At 38.1% G+C, this 18,333-nt stretch overlaps 1 protein-coding gene across 5 annotated transcripts in view; it reads left to right on the plus strand.

Moving 5' to 3' along the window:
* Positions 1-16,115, plus strand: part of LOC104437332 (calcium-transporting ATPase 10, plasma membrane-type) — a 36,402-nt gene extending 20,287 nt beyond the window's left edge. For 3 of the 5 annotated variants that reach the window (XM_010050268.3, XM_039309064.1, XM_039309063.1), the window contains 19 exons: positions 3-45; positions 130-213; positions 1,478-1,615; positions 1,699-1,764; positions 1,889-1,987; positions 4,876-4,986; positions 10,413-10,583; positions 11,264-11,323; positions 12,217-12,381; positions 12,456-12,572; positions 12,930-13,028; positions 13,584-13,721; positions 13,824-13,924; positions 14,284-14,329; positions 14,411-14,545; positions 14,719-14,826; positions 14,912-15,003; positions 15,547-15,644; positions 15,728-16,115. In XM_010050268.3, the coding sequence (XP_010048570.3) occupies positions 3-45; positions 130-213; positions 1,478-1,615; positions 1,699-1,764; positions 1,889-1,987; positions 4,876-4,986; positions 10,413-10,583; positions 11,264-11,323; positions 12,217-12,381; positions 12,456-12,572; positions 12,930-13,028; positions 13,584-13,721; positions 13,824-13,924; positions 14,284-14,329; positions 14,411-14,545; positions 14,719-14,826; positions 14,912-15,003; positions 15,547-15,643 (1,870 nt within the window). In that variant the 3' untranslated portion in view covers position 15,644; positions 15,728-16,115. Of the gene's footprint in view, positions 1-2; positions 46-129; positions 214-1,477; positions 1,616-1,698; positions 1,765-1,888; positions 1,988-4,875; positions 4,987-10,412; positions 10,584-11,263; positions 11,324-12,216; positions 12,382-12,455; positions 12,573-12,929; positions 13,029-13,583; positions 13,722-13,823; positions 13,925-14,215; positions 14,330-14,410; positions 14,546-14,718; positions 14,827-14,911; positions 15,004-15,546; positions 15,645-15,727 lie in introns of those variants that run through there. The other 2 variants (XR_724367.3, XR_005549621.1) reach the window with 2 other exon arrangements.
* The last annotated feature ends 2,218 nt before the right edge of the window (positions 16,116-18,333 follow it).

Consider the following 18,333-nt stretch of genomic DNA (forward strand, 5'->3'; position numbering starts at 1 on the left):
AGACTTGCTTACTCAATGAGAAAAATGATGGCGGACAAGGCATTGGTACAAATTCTTGAAAAATTCAACCTCCCTTATGGAATATCATTTACAAAAATGGAATGAGGTCTAGAGGTAGTGAATTTGCAGGTGCGAAGACTTTCAGCTTGTGAAACTATGGGATCGGCCACGACCATATGTAGTGACAAGACTGGTACCTTGACTTTGAGCCAGGTGCATTCTTGTTCATATTCTTGGTGATGCATGATGGGGATGTGTTTTGAGTGATAATAGGAATTTGATTGATATTGAGTCTAAAGGAATGCTACCAGCCAAAGGACTTCAGGATATGAGAAGTTTATCACCAAGGCCTAAAGGAAACCCACCAAGTAAAGGACTTGGTGATGATCAAAGAAATTTGGATAAAGAACCAAAATAAGAAATTTGCTCACTTGAGGAAAGTCTAAAGTATATTTGAATGCAAGTCATCTCATTACAAATGAGATTACACCTTTATTTGTAGAGGGATCTGGAAATCCTAGAAACTGAAATGAATTTTGGAGTATTCACATAATTTAGACTGACATCATAATAAAGACTTATAAAAACTAGAACTTATGCATTTAACTAAGAACAGATGCATGTATCTTATATTAGACTCTCCAAATTCGTCGAAGCCGAATAGCCACCTTAGAAATTTAACAAATAGCCATGGAAATTGACCAAAACAGCCTCTAGTCATTAGGTAGTTGATTAGCGGCTCTGAAGTCGACACAAAACTTGTAAATCGACATCTTGTTAGTTGATTGGCAACCATGAAATCGACAACTAGTATTGCGAGTCGACAACTAGCAAGGAGAATTGATTTCTGCAAACTTGGATCCATTAAATTACGCTGTGGCCGAAATTTGTTTTTGCTTGCATGAGTAATGATTGAGCAAGGCCAATCAATGAATTCGGAGTTGGGCTTGAGAATTGTTCCGTCGAATCTGATGCTCCTGCATTAGTTGGTTTCATTTGTAATGTTAAAATATAATATTTTAATTTGAGATATTTTTTCCCCTTTGTGGTGCAACTTCTTAAAACTTAGGGTTTGTTAGTTTATACTTTTTAAAAAGAGAAAGGCGACTTTCTGCTTCCTGTCAAAACTTAAGATATTATCTAGATTGCAGAAATTATGAAAAAATTATATGTGAAAATTTATGTGTCAACTTTCGCATACTGCAGAAGTTTATGGTGTTTTGGGCTAATAAATGGTCAAAATATGGTCGTCAAATATTTTGATTAAGCATACAATAAAAAGTAAAATGTCTATCTAGACATGACCTTTAGCTTTATAATTTCTGATTGCATGTGGTTCTTTTCCTTACCCAAATTTCATTGTTTTCAAGATTGAGATTTTAAAGCAAGTGTAATCTTTCTCAACTAATTTATTAAATTCTAGCTTTGTTGTCAAGAAGAAGGTTCTGTTTGATGATGGTTCTTCATAATCTGACAGATGACAGTGGTTGAAGCTTATGTTGGTGGGGTCAAAGTGGACTCTCCTTATAGCAGTTCACAACTACCCATGACAATGGTTTCGTTACTCATTGAAGGTATTGCACAGAATACCAATGGCAGTGTTTTCACCCCTGAGGTATGTCTAACAGTCTTGAGGTATCAGAGGCAGAGTAGTTCACATTGGACGCATGGTTATCATCTGTTTTCTGACATCTCTAGGGTGGGAAAGATGTTGAGGTTTCTGGCTCACCGACAGAGAAGGCCATCCTCCGTTGGGGACTTGAGGTTTTCAATCTCAACTTATATATGCTACATCTGCAATTCCTCCTGCCTTGACCTTCAGTTCAATAACCATTTGTAGGTTAGATTCTGAAGTTTAAACTGATTTTTATTGTTTTCTTTTTGGTAGCTTGGGATGAACTTTGAAGCTACCCGATTGGAGGCCTCAATAATTCATGTTTTTCCATTTAATTCTGAGAAGAAACGAGGGGGCGTTGCATTAAAGTTGGTAATGTTTTGATTCATAAAAAATCTGCATTAGCAATGTGCATGCTAATTTGTTTTTCTTGACATATGTAAGGTAATAATATTTATGCTTCTTTAGTCACATGAAATAGTGTTAAAGGTTGTTTGGAAGGTATTAGCAGATACTAATGATTTCTTAAACAAAACCATTCATTCAATTCGGAGTGAGAGTACTGTTCTCTTCTGGCATGATGGGGCTGCTGCACAACCCACCATGACAGCTTCTTAACTCAAGTATTAGTGATCTCCAGCTGAACCGGAAAAGCTATGTAAGCCACTAGAATTCCAAAAAATAGATCCAAGTATGGGCAGAACAACTATTGGTTGACAATTTCTCTTGATAACTTGACTCACACCTACACCTCCAATATGTCTTTGTATCGCTAGGAGGCTTTCTGGTCAAGTATTCTCACTTAGGATACTCTGCAGAAGAGAGGGATGGTTCTGGTAAATAGATCTGCAGTCTCTAAAAGGAGGAAGCAAAGGCTAAATAAATTGTTTCTTCACTGTTCTCATACAGTGAATCTTGGAACATGATCATTGTGATGACGGGGACCTATTAAGTCAATGCAGCAAGTTCTAAGTAGAGTTAAAGTCTTATGAAGCATTAGGGAAAGGATGAAACCCATCCATATCCGCCCTTCACTGTGTTTTGGTTAATTCAGAGGGAGAAAAACCAGAGTATGTAGTGCAGAGGGTGAAAAACCACATTTTACCGTTGGCTCTGTGATATCAATTGCATCAACTCGAGTATGAACTTCTGGTCTGATAATTATAGTTGAGTTGATGCAATTGATATCATAGTGTTAGTGATGCGTGTGTGGGTGAGTGATTCCGGGATGTAGGGATTTTTTTAGTTTAAGTGTTTACGAAATAGTGTTTATGAGGATGGTTTCAATGGGTAAATATAAGAGCATGATAGAATGGGGGGTATGGTGGTGGACATTGAAGGATGAATTGCAGAATAAAAGATAGATTACGATCCTACCAAGGTCTAAAGGTTGCGCCACCAATCGAAGATTAAGATTGGGATAAACGAAGTTCACCACCAAGGCTTAAAGGACAAACCACCTGCTAAGGATAAAGGATTTTGGGATAGGAGAAGCTCACCACCAAGGCCTAAAGGAAAATCCACCAGCCGAGGATAAAGGGCTTCTTGGCTCATCACCGAGGAGTAATCCATTCTCCAAGGATAAAAGACTGAAATAGGAGTTATCCACTCTCCCAAGATATTTGCTTATGCAGGGGAAATCTCAAATATTTTCATTAATCAAATCTAGTTTGGTTACAACTGAGAGGCTTCCTCTATATAAATAGGAGGAATACAACTTAGGAAATAGAAAAGTAATAAATAGAAGTGGGAATTAGCCTATCATTAAAGACCTAGGAACTTAGAACTTTGACTCTTTAAACTTACATAACTATAAAGACTCCTAGGAAAAAAGAGATGCGTTTAATGACTTGGGAACTTGCATTCTTGATTCTTCAGCCTCGCAAAATTCGTGCTCCCACCTTGACTAGAAGATAAATATCCCAAGACTTCATCAAATAACCAAGGAAGTTGTTCAAAATGACCTCCCATTGATATGTTGTTGATAAACTTCAAGATCCGCAACTACTAAAGCATACCGAGAAATTAGCGACTAATATATCATATTGAGAATTTGGTAACTCATTAATTGTCGGTATCGATAACTTCAGTAACTCATTAATTGTTGGTATCGATAGCTTCGGTAAGAATGGTTCGGTACAGTCTTAGTTGGAACTTTCAGTCTCGACCTACTGAAGCACTTTATGCCCAAATTCTATCTTGGCTTGAATGAGCAATGATGGTGCTGAGTGGGCTGATGAAGCTAAGTCGGATGCTTCCGTATCAGTTAGTGGATGCACTTGCATGTAAGTGATTTTTGTGTGGGGAAGGCATTCCCTTCCACTTAAATGAAATGTTATTTTATTGATTGAAAAATTGGAATATGATTGTCATGAATCATTTTAACAAGGTACCCAAGCAACTGTGTTGAGATTAAAGAGAATATTTTGCATTCATTGATCACTAGAAGACTTCCAATAACAGTTATCGCCGTAGCCCCAGAAATATCTTGTTTTACATCCAAAGCAGCCCCTCTGATCTTGTTGTACATTCTGCCAGCTTAATGATAGTAAATTAACGCTCTGTTTGTTTTGCGAAAGATGATTAATATGGAAAGCATTTTTCTTAAAAACAATAGGTTGTATTGCTTACAAAAATAAATGAACGAATAATACTTTCATTGTTCACGAAAATAATTAGACTAAATTGTTGTCAATAATGAATACATTTTCGATTGATTAATTATTTTAAGTGCTACAAGGGATCGTTTTTAGGAAAATGTTTTCCAAATCATTCATTTTCCGCAAAACAAACGGGAGCTAAGCTGAGTATTTTCTGAAAAAAGTCACTTTTCTTGCCCAATGATGACAGCTGACTTTGTACTTCCAATGTGCTGAAAGGCTTTCTTCCCAATCATGTCGCTGATCATATTGTGTGCGCTGAAAGATTTTTTTGACTATGGTCAACACTAGTCATTGAGATCGGAGGTTTCCTTTTCTAATTGTTACATGTCCTTTTTTAATGCTTTTGGATGATAATTCTATCTTGTCTTATCCTTATTTTACTTTGCTTTTGATCCAACAGAGCTCAGGGTTCTCTTTGACCACCTGATGCCTTATATCTAGAAGAATGATTGCAGTCTCTCTACATATTTCTCTTTAAGCCTTTTTCTCTTGTTCTGTTCCAAGGATACTTTTTCTGCTGGTTCAGAATGTTGCATCATGACATAGTTGCGCAGTTTTTTTGGGATTAAGTAATTTTACAATATATTGTATGCACAGACAAACTCAGAGGTTCATGTACATTGGAAAGGAGCTGCTGAAATAGTCTTGTCCTCATGTACCCGATACTTGGATTTGAATGGTCAGGTGGCTGCATTGGATGAAACAAAGGTATGTGACATTAAGCCTTTACGCCATGGATGTCTTTCAGCATTTGTTGAATGATAACTGCTGTTTCCCTGTTTGCATATTCTAACTAGACAGTGATGCTGACTTGTTTGTTGCATAGGATCCTTACTTTTGACTACTAATAATCCAACCTTGGTTTTTAAGGTATAAATAGTGATGTTAATAATTAGCTGTTAAGTAGTATTATACAAGGCAATTAGGGTTTTGGATATCTTTCAATGCTTTATAAATAGAAGTTCTTATATAATCTTTCCGCCATTTTAGTAAGGAGTAGTCTTTACTCTTTTGTGCATTCTCTCTCCTCTCCTGTGGTTGCTAAAAAGGTACACGGTATCAGAGCAGGGAAAGTGAGAAGAATCCAACTAGACCCTAAATACTTTGCTAGCCACACATAAAGGAAGAAATAAGGGGGTGAATGATAACCATTTTGGCCAGAAATTGATTTCTGGAAGAGAAATATAAATTTATTTATATTTCTAGAAGAGTTTCTAAGCAAAAATAACCGTTTGATAACGACACAAAATTTATACTCTGAAAATAGAAATTCGTTTAATAACGATACAAAATTTTTTCCTTTCGGACGCCGGTGGACCGGCAAACAATGACCGGCAGTGATGATCAGCAGTGGCCGGCGGCGGCGGGCGGCGACTGGCGGCAGCGGCGGCGACCAGTGGCGGCCGGCGACCGACAGACGGTGGTCGACGGCAATGGATGAAGGACCGGTTGATGAACGATGAGAAGAATTTTTATTTCTCATTTCTGTTTTAGAAATAGAGAAGTAGAAAATTTCTATTTCTGATTTCTATTCCAAACCTATTTCTGGAACAAGAATCTATTTCAAAAATAGAAAAATTGAATAAGTTTATCAAACGGATTTCTTTTCCAGAAACAAGTCTGGAATAGAAAAATTGTTTCTAGCATAGAAATAGATGGCTGTCATGCACCCCCTAATTACCCTAGTTTCTCTATTGGTAATCAATACCACTTCAATCCTTGTTGGTTTCTTTATCATAAGTCCTGCTAGAGCCTGATCAGGTGTGTTGAGTTCAGCCTGAGTGGACAACCCCTGTGTTGTCAGTGAGCTCCTCTGTCATCCTTTAATCATCGTTCAATAGCATCATTTGCAGCTTCGGCCTCAAGTTTCCTATTCCTTGGTTTCATTCTCAATTTCTTCCCATCCTCCCTCGAGATCCTTTTTGCTTGTTGTAGGTTCCTCACTCTTTGGGTGTTATTCCTTGCCACTTTCATATTGATAATCTCCACTGACCTTTTGCTGTTGGGTTGTCTCATCAGATCTTGTAGCTGGCATCTTAGCTGCTGGTGACATCTGTCGCAGTCATCACAAGTCAACCTCTGGTCTTGTCTTTCTGTTCGTCCCCTTGTCTGCCTTGCTGGTGTCTCTGTCAACTGCTCAATGTTAATGTTGTTCTGTTGCTGTCTCGGTTGGCCTCTCACCATTTGTTGCTGTTGCCTTCTCCTTTGTTGGGAATAATTACAAGTTCTAGTGTGTCTTGGTGGCTGGCCACTTCATCAATCTCAATTACTGTTTGTCCTGTCTTGACCATTAGTCTCAGTTGAACTGTGTTGTGGTTATCTTTAATTGAGCTCATCCATCATGGTCATATCTTTGAGCTATCAGACGTTGCCATTGATCTTCTCCTCTATTGGTGTCTTGTCTCTGTGTCCTTGGAGTCACTAGTCTGAGCATATTGTCTGATGTTCAGGTTAGCTACTCTCTAACCTTGATCTTGGCAATCCTGCCCCATTCCCCCCATCCTCCAAAAGATAAATTGCAATGTTTCCTCTACAAGAATCGATCTTCAGCAAAGTCCCCCAATTTTGGTTATGTGAACTCTCAACAATGGCTATTGTGGACCTTATCCAATGTGAGACTCCCCATCTATTGTCAGCATTATTGAATGAGCAAAGTTGCTGTCAAGTTCCTACTTTGTAGGCAACTGTGAGCATGCGAGTCAAAACACACCTCCATGAGCATGTGAGTCAGACAAACCATTGTGCTGCTACAGTTGATGCTTATCGTTTTATTTGCTATATTTCATAGTATCAGGTTCTCACAATTCTAGCAGGGTTGTCAGAAAATTATAGGTGTCAGCTTTTGTTCATTGGGTGCTCCCATCGCTAAAAGTCAATTCTGATGTTGGTAATATCCAGTTGATGGTGTAACGTCCGGTTTACACCCTTTCTTTGTTAAATTCAGTATGATCAGAACACGTCTAGTGTTCTACATAAGGTTTCCATGACACTATTTGTTGTCACAGTGAAACTCTACAAAAGAAGAAAGTCGCACGTACTATTATTATTGTTCATGCCAGGCACCTTTTGTCTTGTTAGTGGCAAGCTGGATGTATTCAGGTAGAATGAGAGTGTTGAATTGTAATTATAATGTCAGGAATTAGTTGCTAATTATTTTAAATAAGGTGATTAGGGTCTGTGGGTCTCTCAATGCATTAGAAATAGAGCTCTCATGTGATTTTACAGTAAGCCATTAGTTTAAATAGTCCTTTGTGTATTTCTCTTTCTTCTCTCTTGTGATTCTTAAAATATTACACCTAGGAATAATAAGAAATGATGCTTTTTAGAAAAGCAATTAATAGATTTAGTGCATAATCATGTTGCAGTTGCAACTTGAGATCATTTATTTCTCCACAGAGCAATGACTCTAATAATAAAAACCATTTAAAATACCTAATTTTCGAAGTACAGTACGTGTAGACATGCTTTACTTTGTCATGAAGAATTGTAGTGCTTGTACATGTTTTTAAAGAAGAAAAGTTGATATAAGCAAATGACAGTGACCAACTTAGCAAATCATCCAATTGTATGTGCTTAGAAGACATGAGACTACTTGCTATTAATGGAGACAGATTTCCTTAGGCATGTAAAACAAATGCCTGTGCAATGTCTTATCAGAGATATCGTGATTTTCCTTGTATGAATAGAGGATTGAGAATGTGTAGATTCCAATGTTAGTTAAACTGCTACTTCTATATGAAGTCTGCATGGAATCCACCATAGAGTGGATGAATTGTAAGAAAAGGTAAATGCCTCAGTGGAAGGCGTATTTCTACTCTGCTTCCCTGTGGTAATGTTCCAGACCACAGTGTTGCTGGGATGCTGGTTGCTACAACACCTACTTGAAGTGCTTAGATGCTTAAACATTTGATTTTTCAGCTCTAGCCTTAGGACTTGACTTAGCATCGCATAATTCTTTAGCAGATCTTGGGATCATTTAGAACTCCAACATAGAAAGAACACAACAAAACAAACTGACTCATCAAGTTATCTGGATTAAGAAAGCAAATGGCATTAGTTTACAGGTATATGCATCAACCCATGTATTCACATAGGTTATTATTCTTTAACTGTAACTGTCCTGTTCTCTATTTACTGTATGAGCAGTTCTGATGTAGGGCGACGAGTCCTACAACAAAGAATAAATCTTTAGGCTTCACATCCAAAGCTTCCTTAGCTCCATACCTAGGGTTTCTTAAGCATCACATCTAAGAGAAGCATTGTGGTCGCACAATCCCAGGACAATGTCGACTTTCTAAAAGTTGTACTCCTAATTGAAATAGGAATCTCAGATCGAGAAACATAATCAAACTAGGAAGCCTCTAAATATAGTGTGTATAAAATCCTATTTAAAATAAGAAAAGGAACTTGCCAAATTCCTAATTTAACTAGGGAACTCTAGTTAGTATCTAGCTATGAACTTCAATATACCTATGAAGGTATTCAAATAGTCTATCCGTCATGCTGCATCATCTCTCCCTGCGTCAAGTTTGCTTGCAGCTGGGCATGCAAGCCTGATATCTCTTCGAGTCATCTGTTCACTTTTATTTTCAGCAAGCTTTCCTCTGAATTCAGCGCACCCCTTCACCAACAGCTGTCTGCTTGAATGATCCTTGCTCTTGGTATTTGTTGACCTCAGTCAACTCATTGGTCTTAAAATGACAACTTTGTTTCTAAAAGAGAAACTGTGTGTTCCTTCCATTATGATTCATCTTTTGACCATAATGCCAAGGCTGACCAAGAAGAATAGGTGCAACTTGCATAAAGATGACATCACAAAGTTTAGAGTCACTATAAGCTGCACGCTTACAGGAAAGAAGACACTGTTGCATCACAGGAATAGTAGTGTCGTCAATCCAAGCCATTTTGTATGGCTGCAGATGTGAGTAGTTGGAAGTTTGAGGCGTTCTATCTAGAGGCTGAGACCACGTTCATGCAACTTCCGCCTTATACTTTTCTCTCCACATTATGAGCTATAAGAATATATTGAACAATAGAGAGAAAAGAATAATCCACAACTTCATGATCTTTTAAATCATCAGCCTCATAAGTACAGTAATTGAATGAGTTTTCCTCTTTGTTGCCTCCATGTTCATCTTCTTCGTCTTCAACTTTCCCAAGATGCAAATAATTGTCTTTGGACATTACTTGAAACAAGTCTTGCTGCTCTTCCCACTTGATTATTGAAATTTCTGTGCATGCCTGAAGAAGCAAGTTTTGGAATGGTTTGCAGGATAAAGAGTGGGGAAAAACTGACTCTGTCTCCTGAAAATCACTGTTAACTGGCTTTGAGGCGGGCTTCTGAACTTGGGATTTTTTTTTCTCTGGAGTAGAATAATTGCAGTGTTCCTCCACATCAAGTGCAGCTTGGAATGCATGGTCCACACTATAAGAGGCGGTCTAAGCCATCACCATTGAATATCAGGCCTTAGACCAGCCTCAAATCAGCACATTGATTGACTTGCATGCTACTTGGCTCTGAATCCTCACTTCATCCAACTTTTGCACATACTCAGCCACCACCGAACAATTTTGCTTCAAAGATTTTGACTCTTTTGCACATCCGCTATAAATAATTGCATGGCACGTACTTCTCTTTCATCTTTGCTTTCGTCTCTTGCCAAGTGCTGGGAGGTGGTTACCACAATTTACTTATATCAACCTCAATGTCCTGCCACCATATTTTTAGCCAAGCCAACAAAAGTTCTAGCTCTGCGAATTGGACCTTGTGAGCATCTATCCTGTCATACCGTTGAAGTAGTCATCCATAGATTTTATCCAATCAGAAAACACCATAAGATCTGCTTTTTCTTCAACATCAGAGACTTTGATCTCGATTTTTCTTGGTAATATCTCCAGTGATATCATACAGCTTTGATCCTCCCTTGTCAAATTGGAGTGGTGCTGCTGCCACTTGAAGATATGTGAATATTGTTATACCACCGACAAGGAAGAAAATAAAGATCAGTCGCATGCATACAATTTTAATTGTGCTTCTCACTGATGTTGTTGTTAATGATTGTCATCATATGTCATTCTCTCATAATTGTTCTCTATATGATATAACATTTCCTGATCATAAACCATGGTTGTAGGTGGTGGTTTTTGAGAAGGCTATTGAAGATATGGCTGCCAGTAGTCTACGCTGTGTTGCCATTGCATATAGGACCTATGACTTTGAAGACATTCCAACTGACGAAGAACAATTAACTAAGTGGGCACTGCCTGAGGATGAGCTTATTTTACTGGCTATTGTTGGCTTGAAGGCACGTATACATCGGTTGAGTTTACTTATTTTTTCATTCCGATATTTTCTATGAGACATTTGCATGAAATGCTATAATGAGAATGTTCTCTTTTAGACAAATATGATGGAAAATGATTTTGATAGCTATCACAGCGTGCAAATGGTTATCAACAATGAGAGTGTTCTCTGCTCTAAACATATATCATGAGAAATGATTTTTGTAGCAATTATATTGTGCAATGAATTAGTGGTTATCGTTGTTGTTGTCACTGTTGTCATCATCATTTTCATAGTACTTTTCCCTTGCATCTTTGAGTATGTGCTTTCACCTGAACAAATTTTGCATTGCAACATGTAACACTTTCACCATGCTTTGATGGCCAATGTTAAAAGCCTCTGCTATTTCATCATTTTATTGATGATTATAGCTTCAGTTCATAAAATAGGTGGAGATTCTGGTTTCCAAGGGCACTCATGATGAATGATAGTGATTTGGCATTGTAACTGATGCTAAATGGGGAACTCTAATAAGAATAATGTTCCCAAGGGCACTATTTTTTATTTAGTGATTCTTCTTATAAAACAGACTCGTGACAAGAAGTCTTGCATCTAAATGATTTGTGTTTCTTCCAACTTTTTGGTAGTTTCAACAACAGATTGATAACTTATGTTTTTTGTTTATTTTTCACTGCATTGCAGGATCCATGTCGGCCTGGTGTAAAGGATGCTGTACGATTATGCCAAAAAGCTGGTGTTAAAGTATGTTCTTTTCTCATTGAGAATCTTAGATTTGTGTCATGTTTAAGATTTTCATGGATGAACATTCATAGTTTTGTTAGATCTAGACCTCTATGAAGACTGGGATATGGTGTTATGGATAAATGTGATATATATATGTTATATAACTCAAAGTATAGCACATGGATTTCCTCTAAGATTATGCAACTTGCATCTGTGAAAACAAAAAATCCCCACACGCCCTCCTTCCAAATGCGTTGTAATATTTTCTCGTTCACATATGTTTCCAATGTATTATCTTGGTACTTCCACCTTGATAGCCGCAGATAACTGAGTCCTTACATTGTCTGATGGATAAGAGGTACAGAATATTCCTTTTGGACTTCAATCAGAGAGTTAAGTCTGTGTCCAGGTCCAAATACTGGGAATTGCCAAGTTAACCATGTGAACCATTTTGGTCTGCTTGACTGATATGTGGGATGTGATGGTTGCTCATACTAATCTAATAAGGCAGTTTGCTTCGTCATTTTCATTGGTGAAAACCAGGAAGGTGATTGTCAAGGCCCTGCTACTAAAACCAAGCTTGGCTCATTGCCACTGCTATGTTTGGGCATTCTCCTGCAGTCTTAAAAAAGTTACTTACATGCGACTCATTGGGATACTTTGTGTTGTCTCTTATATTAGAGGAAACGGGTGGAGTATTGCTATTCACTAGGAATAATTTTCTTTTTTTCCTTATAATGAGATCACTCCATCTACCCTGTTAAGCTTTTAAACACTTCTTATTCATCTTCATGCAAATTATATACACAAATATCCACAAAGCATCCTTCCTAAGTTTAGAAGATGACTGGAAAAATTAGGTCATCTAATTTGTCTTTTGTGTGAAATGTATCCTTTTTCTCGATACATAGGTACGCATGGTTACGGGCGACAATCTTCAAACTGCTAAAGCAATTGCTTTGGAATGTGGGATATTAGGTTCTGATGCAGATGCTACTGAGCCTAACCTCATTGAAGGAAAAGCCTTTCGTGCCTTATCTGATTTTGAAAGGGAAGAAACTGCAGAAGAGATATCTGTATGTTCTGACTAATTAGTTGTTTCAGCTCTTCTGGTGTAGAATGAAATTTGATAATGCCTTTGCATATGTAGGTGATGGGACGATCCTCGCCTAATGACAAGCTTCTGCTTGTGCAAGCTCTGAAGAAACGAGGACATGTAGTTGCTGTCACTGGAGATGGCACAAATGATGCTCCTGCTCTACATGAGGTTCGTTTTTACTCTTTTTTATGGGAAGGTTTGGATCTATGCATGAAAATGATTATGCTGGCTGCCACATTTGCATTACTGGCCACCTCAGTGGGATTCAATGACATGACCCTGCTCACACATCCCTAGGCTCCTAAACCTATAGTTGACAGGTGGACAGTCAGAGTAACTGTGGTGCAATAAATGTTATCAAATTGGTTTGTACACCTTGTTGTGATCTTGATATCTTATGGTATCGTTATCATTAAAACATTACATATATATTTTACGTTTACTGTCTGTGGTGTAATATCCGTAGACTGGATACGTTTTCTCTCTGATATTGTTGTTGGGACGTAAACTTTTTATGGTGTTTAGGCAGATATTGGCCTTGCAATGGGTATTCAAGGGACAGAAGTTGCTAAGGAGAGCTCTGATATCATTATCTTGGATGATGATTTTGCCTCTGTTGTGAAGGTTAGTACTTGCCACCTTGATTGGCTTATGATCTTGTATCTCACCGTCAGAGAGTGATGTTCCTGGAAATTTTCATTCTTATATCCTCTCAGTAGGGAAAAGTAGTTTCTAGATAATTTCTGGTCAAATATGGAGATGAACGTTGTTGTCCTTGTTCCACCAACTAAGGTTCTACCACAAGTATGATATGTGCTGAACTGCATGAGCTATGATGTAAGATTGCTTCTTTTTGGTCATGATTTTGTGTGTTTCTTCTGCTTTGCTTTATTGTTTGAGTGCTTTGTATTTGTTTTTTTTGGCTGGATGCATTTAAATAGATGACTGCAAAATGCAGCATGCAGTTGCATATGATGGTTTATGGGGTGGAAGGAGGATGAAAAAAATGAGATAGTTGTTATTATGCTATTAGTTTTTCTCTTGTTTGTAATTTTGATATCTATCTTGTCGACGACCCTGTTGATGCAAAAGAAGTTTAAAGGAAGTCACTTATATGTTTTAAGTTCTAAGAACTTGAAGTTCTTGAAATAATCTTCAGTTATTATGTACACCATGCAGGTTGTCAGGTGGGGACGATCTGTATATGCAAATATCCAGAAATTCATCCAGTTCCAGCTTACAGTTAATGTTGCAGCTCTAGTGATAAACGTCGTTGCTGCTGTTTCCTCCGGCAATGTTCCACTAAATGCAGTCCAGGTTTGATTCCCCCACTCATCTGTCAGAGATTGTTTAATTTATTCCTATGCCCCATATGTTTCCGTATGACTCCCATGCTTGGCTGGCTTTCTCTTTGGGCAGCTTCTCTGGGTCAATCTCATTATGGACACTCTTGGAGCACTGGCTTTGGCTACAGAGCCCCCTACAGATCATCTGATGCAGAGGCCACCTGTTGGCCGGAGGTAAGGATTTATTGGTGATTTATCAGCAGTTGAGCTTTGAGTTTGTGTGTGTGTGTGTGAGAGAGAGAGAGAGAGAGAGAGAGAGAAGAAAAAGGGAGGGGGGGTCATGCAAATAGTCTTTGTTTTTCTACAGTAAATCTTTTCCACTTTTGTGCCCACAGTGGGGAGAGGGAGGAAAAAAGGGGGGGGCATGGGGTCATGCAAATATTTTTGTTCTTCAACAGTAAAGCTTTTCCACTCTTGTGCCCATAGTTCTTGATATCTTGATTTTCCTTTTCTGAATGTTGCAAGTGGCTCACCCATTTGTACATTTCTTGGGAAGATGTATGAATGCATTTAGTTGTATCTTTTATGACCAGAGAACCTCTCATAACCAATATTATGTGGCGGAACTTACTGACACAGGTAAAAGATCAATGTAATTTCCTCTGTACTAGGCTCATCTATTGTTTGCCAAAAGTTACAAATGTAAATTTTGTATTGCAGGCTGTTTATCAAGTTTGTGTCCTGCTTGTCCTTAATTTTCGAGGAAGGAGCCTGCTAAATTTAAAGAATGATGGCAGTGATCATGCGAACAAAGTGAAAAATACTTTGATCTTCAATGCATTTGTCCTTTGCCAAGTAAGCATCATTCTTTGAGTCAATATAATGGTGGGATGAAATGTATGCATGAGTCGTTATATATGTTGTTGGACAGGGAGGCTTTTAGTGACCTGCTCTTTTTGCTTGAAAAAGAGGGTAATAAATTTTTTACCTTGAAACAACTGTCAAATAGCACATCATTTGAACTGCAGATTTTCAACGAATTCAATGCTCGGAAACCAGATGAATTAAATGTGTTCAAAGGAATCACCAGAAACCACCTCTTCATGGGAATAGTGGGTCTAACACTTATTCTGCAGGTCAGTCATGCTTTGTCTTATTAGATTTGTTTCGTTTTTCTCTGTAAACCATTATGATCCAATTTTTCTCTCTGGATTCCTCCAGGTCATTATAGTCGAGTTTCTTGGAACATTTACTTCAACAGTAAAGCTTAATTGGAAGCAGTGGCTCATATCGATCATTATTGCTCTCATCAGGTTAACTGACATAGATTTCAACAAATATGGTGAAAAAGTTTGTTGATTTCCTCCTCTTTTTATTCTGTTCAAGGTTGGGTGTTTCTCATGCTTTGTTCTGGTTAACTGACATAGATTTCAACTTATATGGTGAAAAGATTTGTTGGTTTCCTCCTCTTTCTATCCTGTCCATGGTTGGGTGTATCTCTCTCATGCTTTGTCCAAAATTCTTGTCGTTCATTTTGATCAACTGATTCTGTGTTTGATTCCTGAAGAGTGACAGCTTTTTCTTTTGCCTTTCTTTTCCTGGCTGGCTTAGTGCCAAGCTGGCAGTTTTGTGAATTTCCCGAGTCAATATCCTCAGGGCTGGTCATGACTGATTTTGTTTGCCTAATGATGGAATTTCTTCTTCCTTTTAATTTTTTATGTTGTGTTTTTGAAGCATTGAACATTGCTTAATTGATGAACATAGGTGCGAGAGTAAACAATCTTTGGTTATGTCCCATCTATACTAGCGCTAATGTGTTGTCTATGTCTCTTGTTTTTGTTCTTGTTTGTGATCAGTTGGCCTCTTGCCATTGTTGGGAAACTGATACCTGTTCCAACGACTCCCCTGAGCGACTATTTTGCCAGGATAATATGCTGCCGTAGAGGAACCTGAGGTATGATGGTAGAATTTGTCGTGGAGTCTTGTGCTTACTTTTTATTTTGAGCCTGTCTAAGATTGTGACATTTTGCTCTTCAGGTTACCTCATCGATGGCGAGAAACATATATAGCTACTAGGCTCCATGTCAATTCTCTTTCAGCCCATACTTCCTTATGAATAGGGGTGAGCGGGTCTAAGGTGGGTATGGTCTGGACCCGGACTCTGTACCCGACCCTGTTATAACCGGTTCTCTTTTTTTGGACCCTGTACCCGACCCTGTTTGCATTGGACACTGTTCCCGAACCACCCTGTTTTTTCAGTCCGGGAATAGGGTTAACCCTGTTTATATTGGAACCGGTTTTGCATAAAAATTGCTGTATAACACTCATATGTAAGATAAAGCGTTGGTGGTGATGATGATGATAAGAACCAAACGTCACTATATAAGCATTCTCAAGGGAAAACATAAGAGAGTTCATCTTTCAACATGAAATTTTTTTGGGCACGTAGAGGACCATTCTAGACCAATGTTACAAATCCAGGAGCAACTTGGCACTTAAAAAACCCAGCAATGAATCATCATAGGTCTCTCATTATACAATCGAGATACTAAGCCAAAGATAAATCAATCTTACACTCGAAAAAGTAAAAGAAGCAAGAAAATCGCCCTTCCTTGGAACTTGGTCGCCTCTGGATTTAATTACCTCAAAGTAGGAGACACCACAGAAGGCCACCAAGACAGTTGCAAGTTTGAGAGGACAAAAGCAATAATTAAGTTTAGAGCATCCCTATAACTTGAGTGACCTTTCTATATGATCTCACTTTTAGCATTAATGTATCACACATGCTAGTAAGTCAAAAATCCTAACAAACAAGCCTTTACATACTTCCTAAAATAAGTTTAGATTATTTCCAATTATGAAGCCTGAATCAGATAACTGTTGTAGAATTACATATTAAAAATAACAGCACCTTGTGCATAACAATGATACATACATGGCAAACAATAGAGACCAATACATTACTATGAAAGTTTCTTGTTATATGTAATACCTTGAACTATACATTCATTTCCATGAAAGAGAGGTGAACTATCATTTCTAGCTTGCAAATATTGACAGTGTGTAGAAGTCAAACACGAAGATGAATGTTGTAGTACCAAGTGCATACCTCAGAAATGAAAGCAGCAACCCAACGCAAGTATTGAGGAGCCAGGCAATAAAACCATACTGGGGAAAAACCAATGTCCATGAGAAAAAAACCATCAATTATTGTAAAGTATTGAAGAGATACATGTAGAAAATTCATAGACCAACAATCGACATTAACATAAAAATAGCGCAAAACACTGTAAGTATGCCAGTCAACGGAATCAATCTTAGTTTAGTACTCAATAACGAGCTAAAGTACATGGATATAGAAAATTCTAGAGACAATATGCAGTAGATAAAAAGCACTATAGCAATAATCAAGTTCAAGAAAAACCCATCTAGCTTGAAACTCAGTATAACTAGTCACCTCTGTTCTTACTTTTATTTTTTTCCCTTTCCTCTGCCGAGTTCTGGACAACAACTGGCTCACCCCCAACGTCTCGCCGGTGGTTCCTTCTTAGAATTCCAAGGAAAACCAAGAACTCAAGATCTAAACTTGGGTCAAGTTCAAGAAAAACTCAGAACTCAAAATCCAAACCTGGTTCGAGTTTAAGAAACACCCAGAAGTTTAGAACCCAAAAGAGTGGAAGGTAACCAACAATTTTTAAAAACTCTAGGATATCATAGGACGCGACGAGCGAGCCATGATCAAGGGGGCAAGTCAACACGAGGCAGCTGGGATGCAGCTCACCAACCCAGGAGCTGAAATGTACACTACCAAAGGCAGCTGGGATGCAGCTCACCAACCCAGGAGCTGAAATGTACACTACCAAATTTGACTCACCATTTCAACGCAAGCACTTTTAGCTCGAGAGAGAGAGAGAGAGAGAGAGAGAGAGAGAGAGAGAGAGAGAGAGAGAGAGAGAGAGTGTGTGTCACGCCCCGATCCTTAGGCACCTACACATTCCTTACTTGTAAAACAATGGAATAGAAAAGTATGGCCATATTTTTCATATTTAAATTCACAACCAAAATTTTATACAACTACACCTCAAAGTATTTTACCATACTATTCACAAAAGGTATAGTTTCACACTCAACCATATACAAACAGGGTTCACAAAGAGGATTGGATCATAGTCCTCATCCGGGTCGTACTCGGATCATCATTGGAATTCTCAGCCAAGATTATTCTCAATTCAGTCTCACGATTTCCTCTACTTTACAACTCATTAAAGCATTGTCAATGCTAAATAACCACACTCGGCCATCTACCAATTAATCATTCAATTTCAGTCAATTAAGGAATAATTCCTCAAATTGCACAATTAATTCGATTCAGCACAACGTAGAGCTCAAATAAATAAATGGATTGCACCACGACAATTAGCACGAAATTTCGGTCGTCGACTATCCTTACCTAATTTCCGAAAAATTAATAATTAAATAATTAATTTCGAAAATTAATAAATAAATACTAAAAATCCAATTTAGGCCCATAATGCCTAATTGAAGCCCGATAAGGGCCGAGAAAAATCCCGAGATGCATTTAATAAATAGTATAGGCAGTTCTCTAGCTGAGTACACTAACCACCTAACTAATATGCAATGCA

The sequence above is a fragment of the Eucalyptus grandis genome, chromosome 3 (genome assembly GCF_016545825.1).
Source record: "Eucalyptus grandis isolate ANBG69807.140 chromosome 3, ASM1654582v1, whole genome shotgun sequence".
In the NCBI taxonomy this organism is placed as follows: domain Eukaryota; kingdom Viridiplantae; phylum Streptophyta; class Magnoliopsida; order Myrtales; family Myrtaceae; genus Eucalyptus; species Eucalyptus grandis.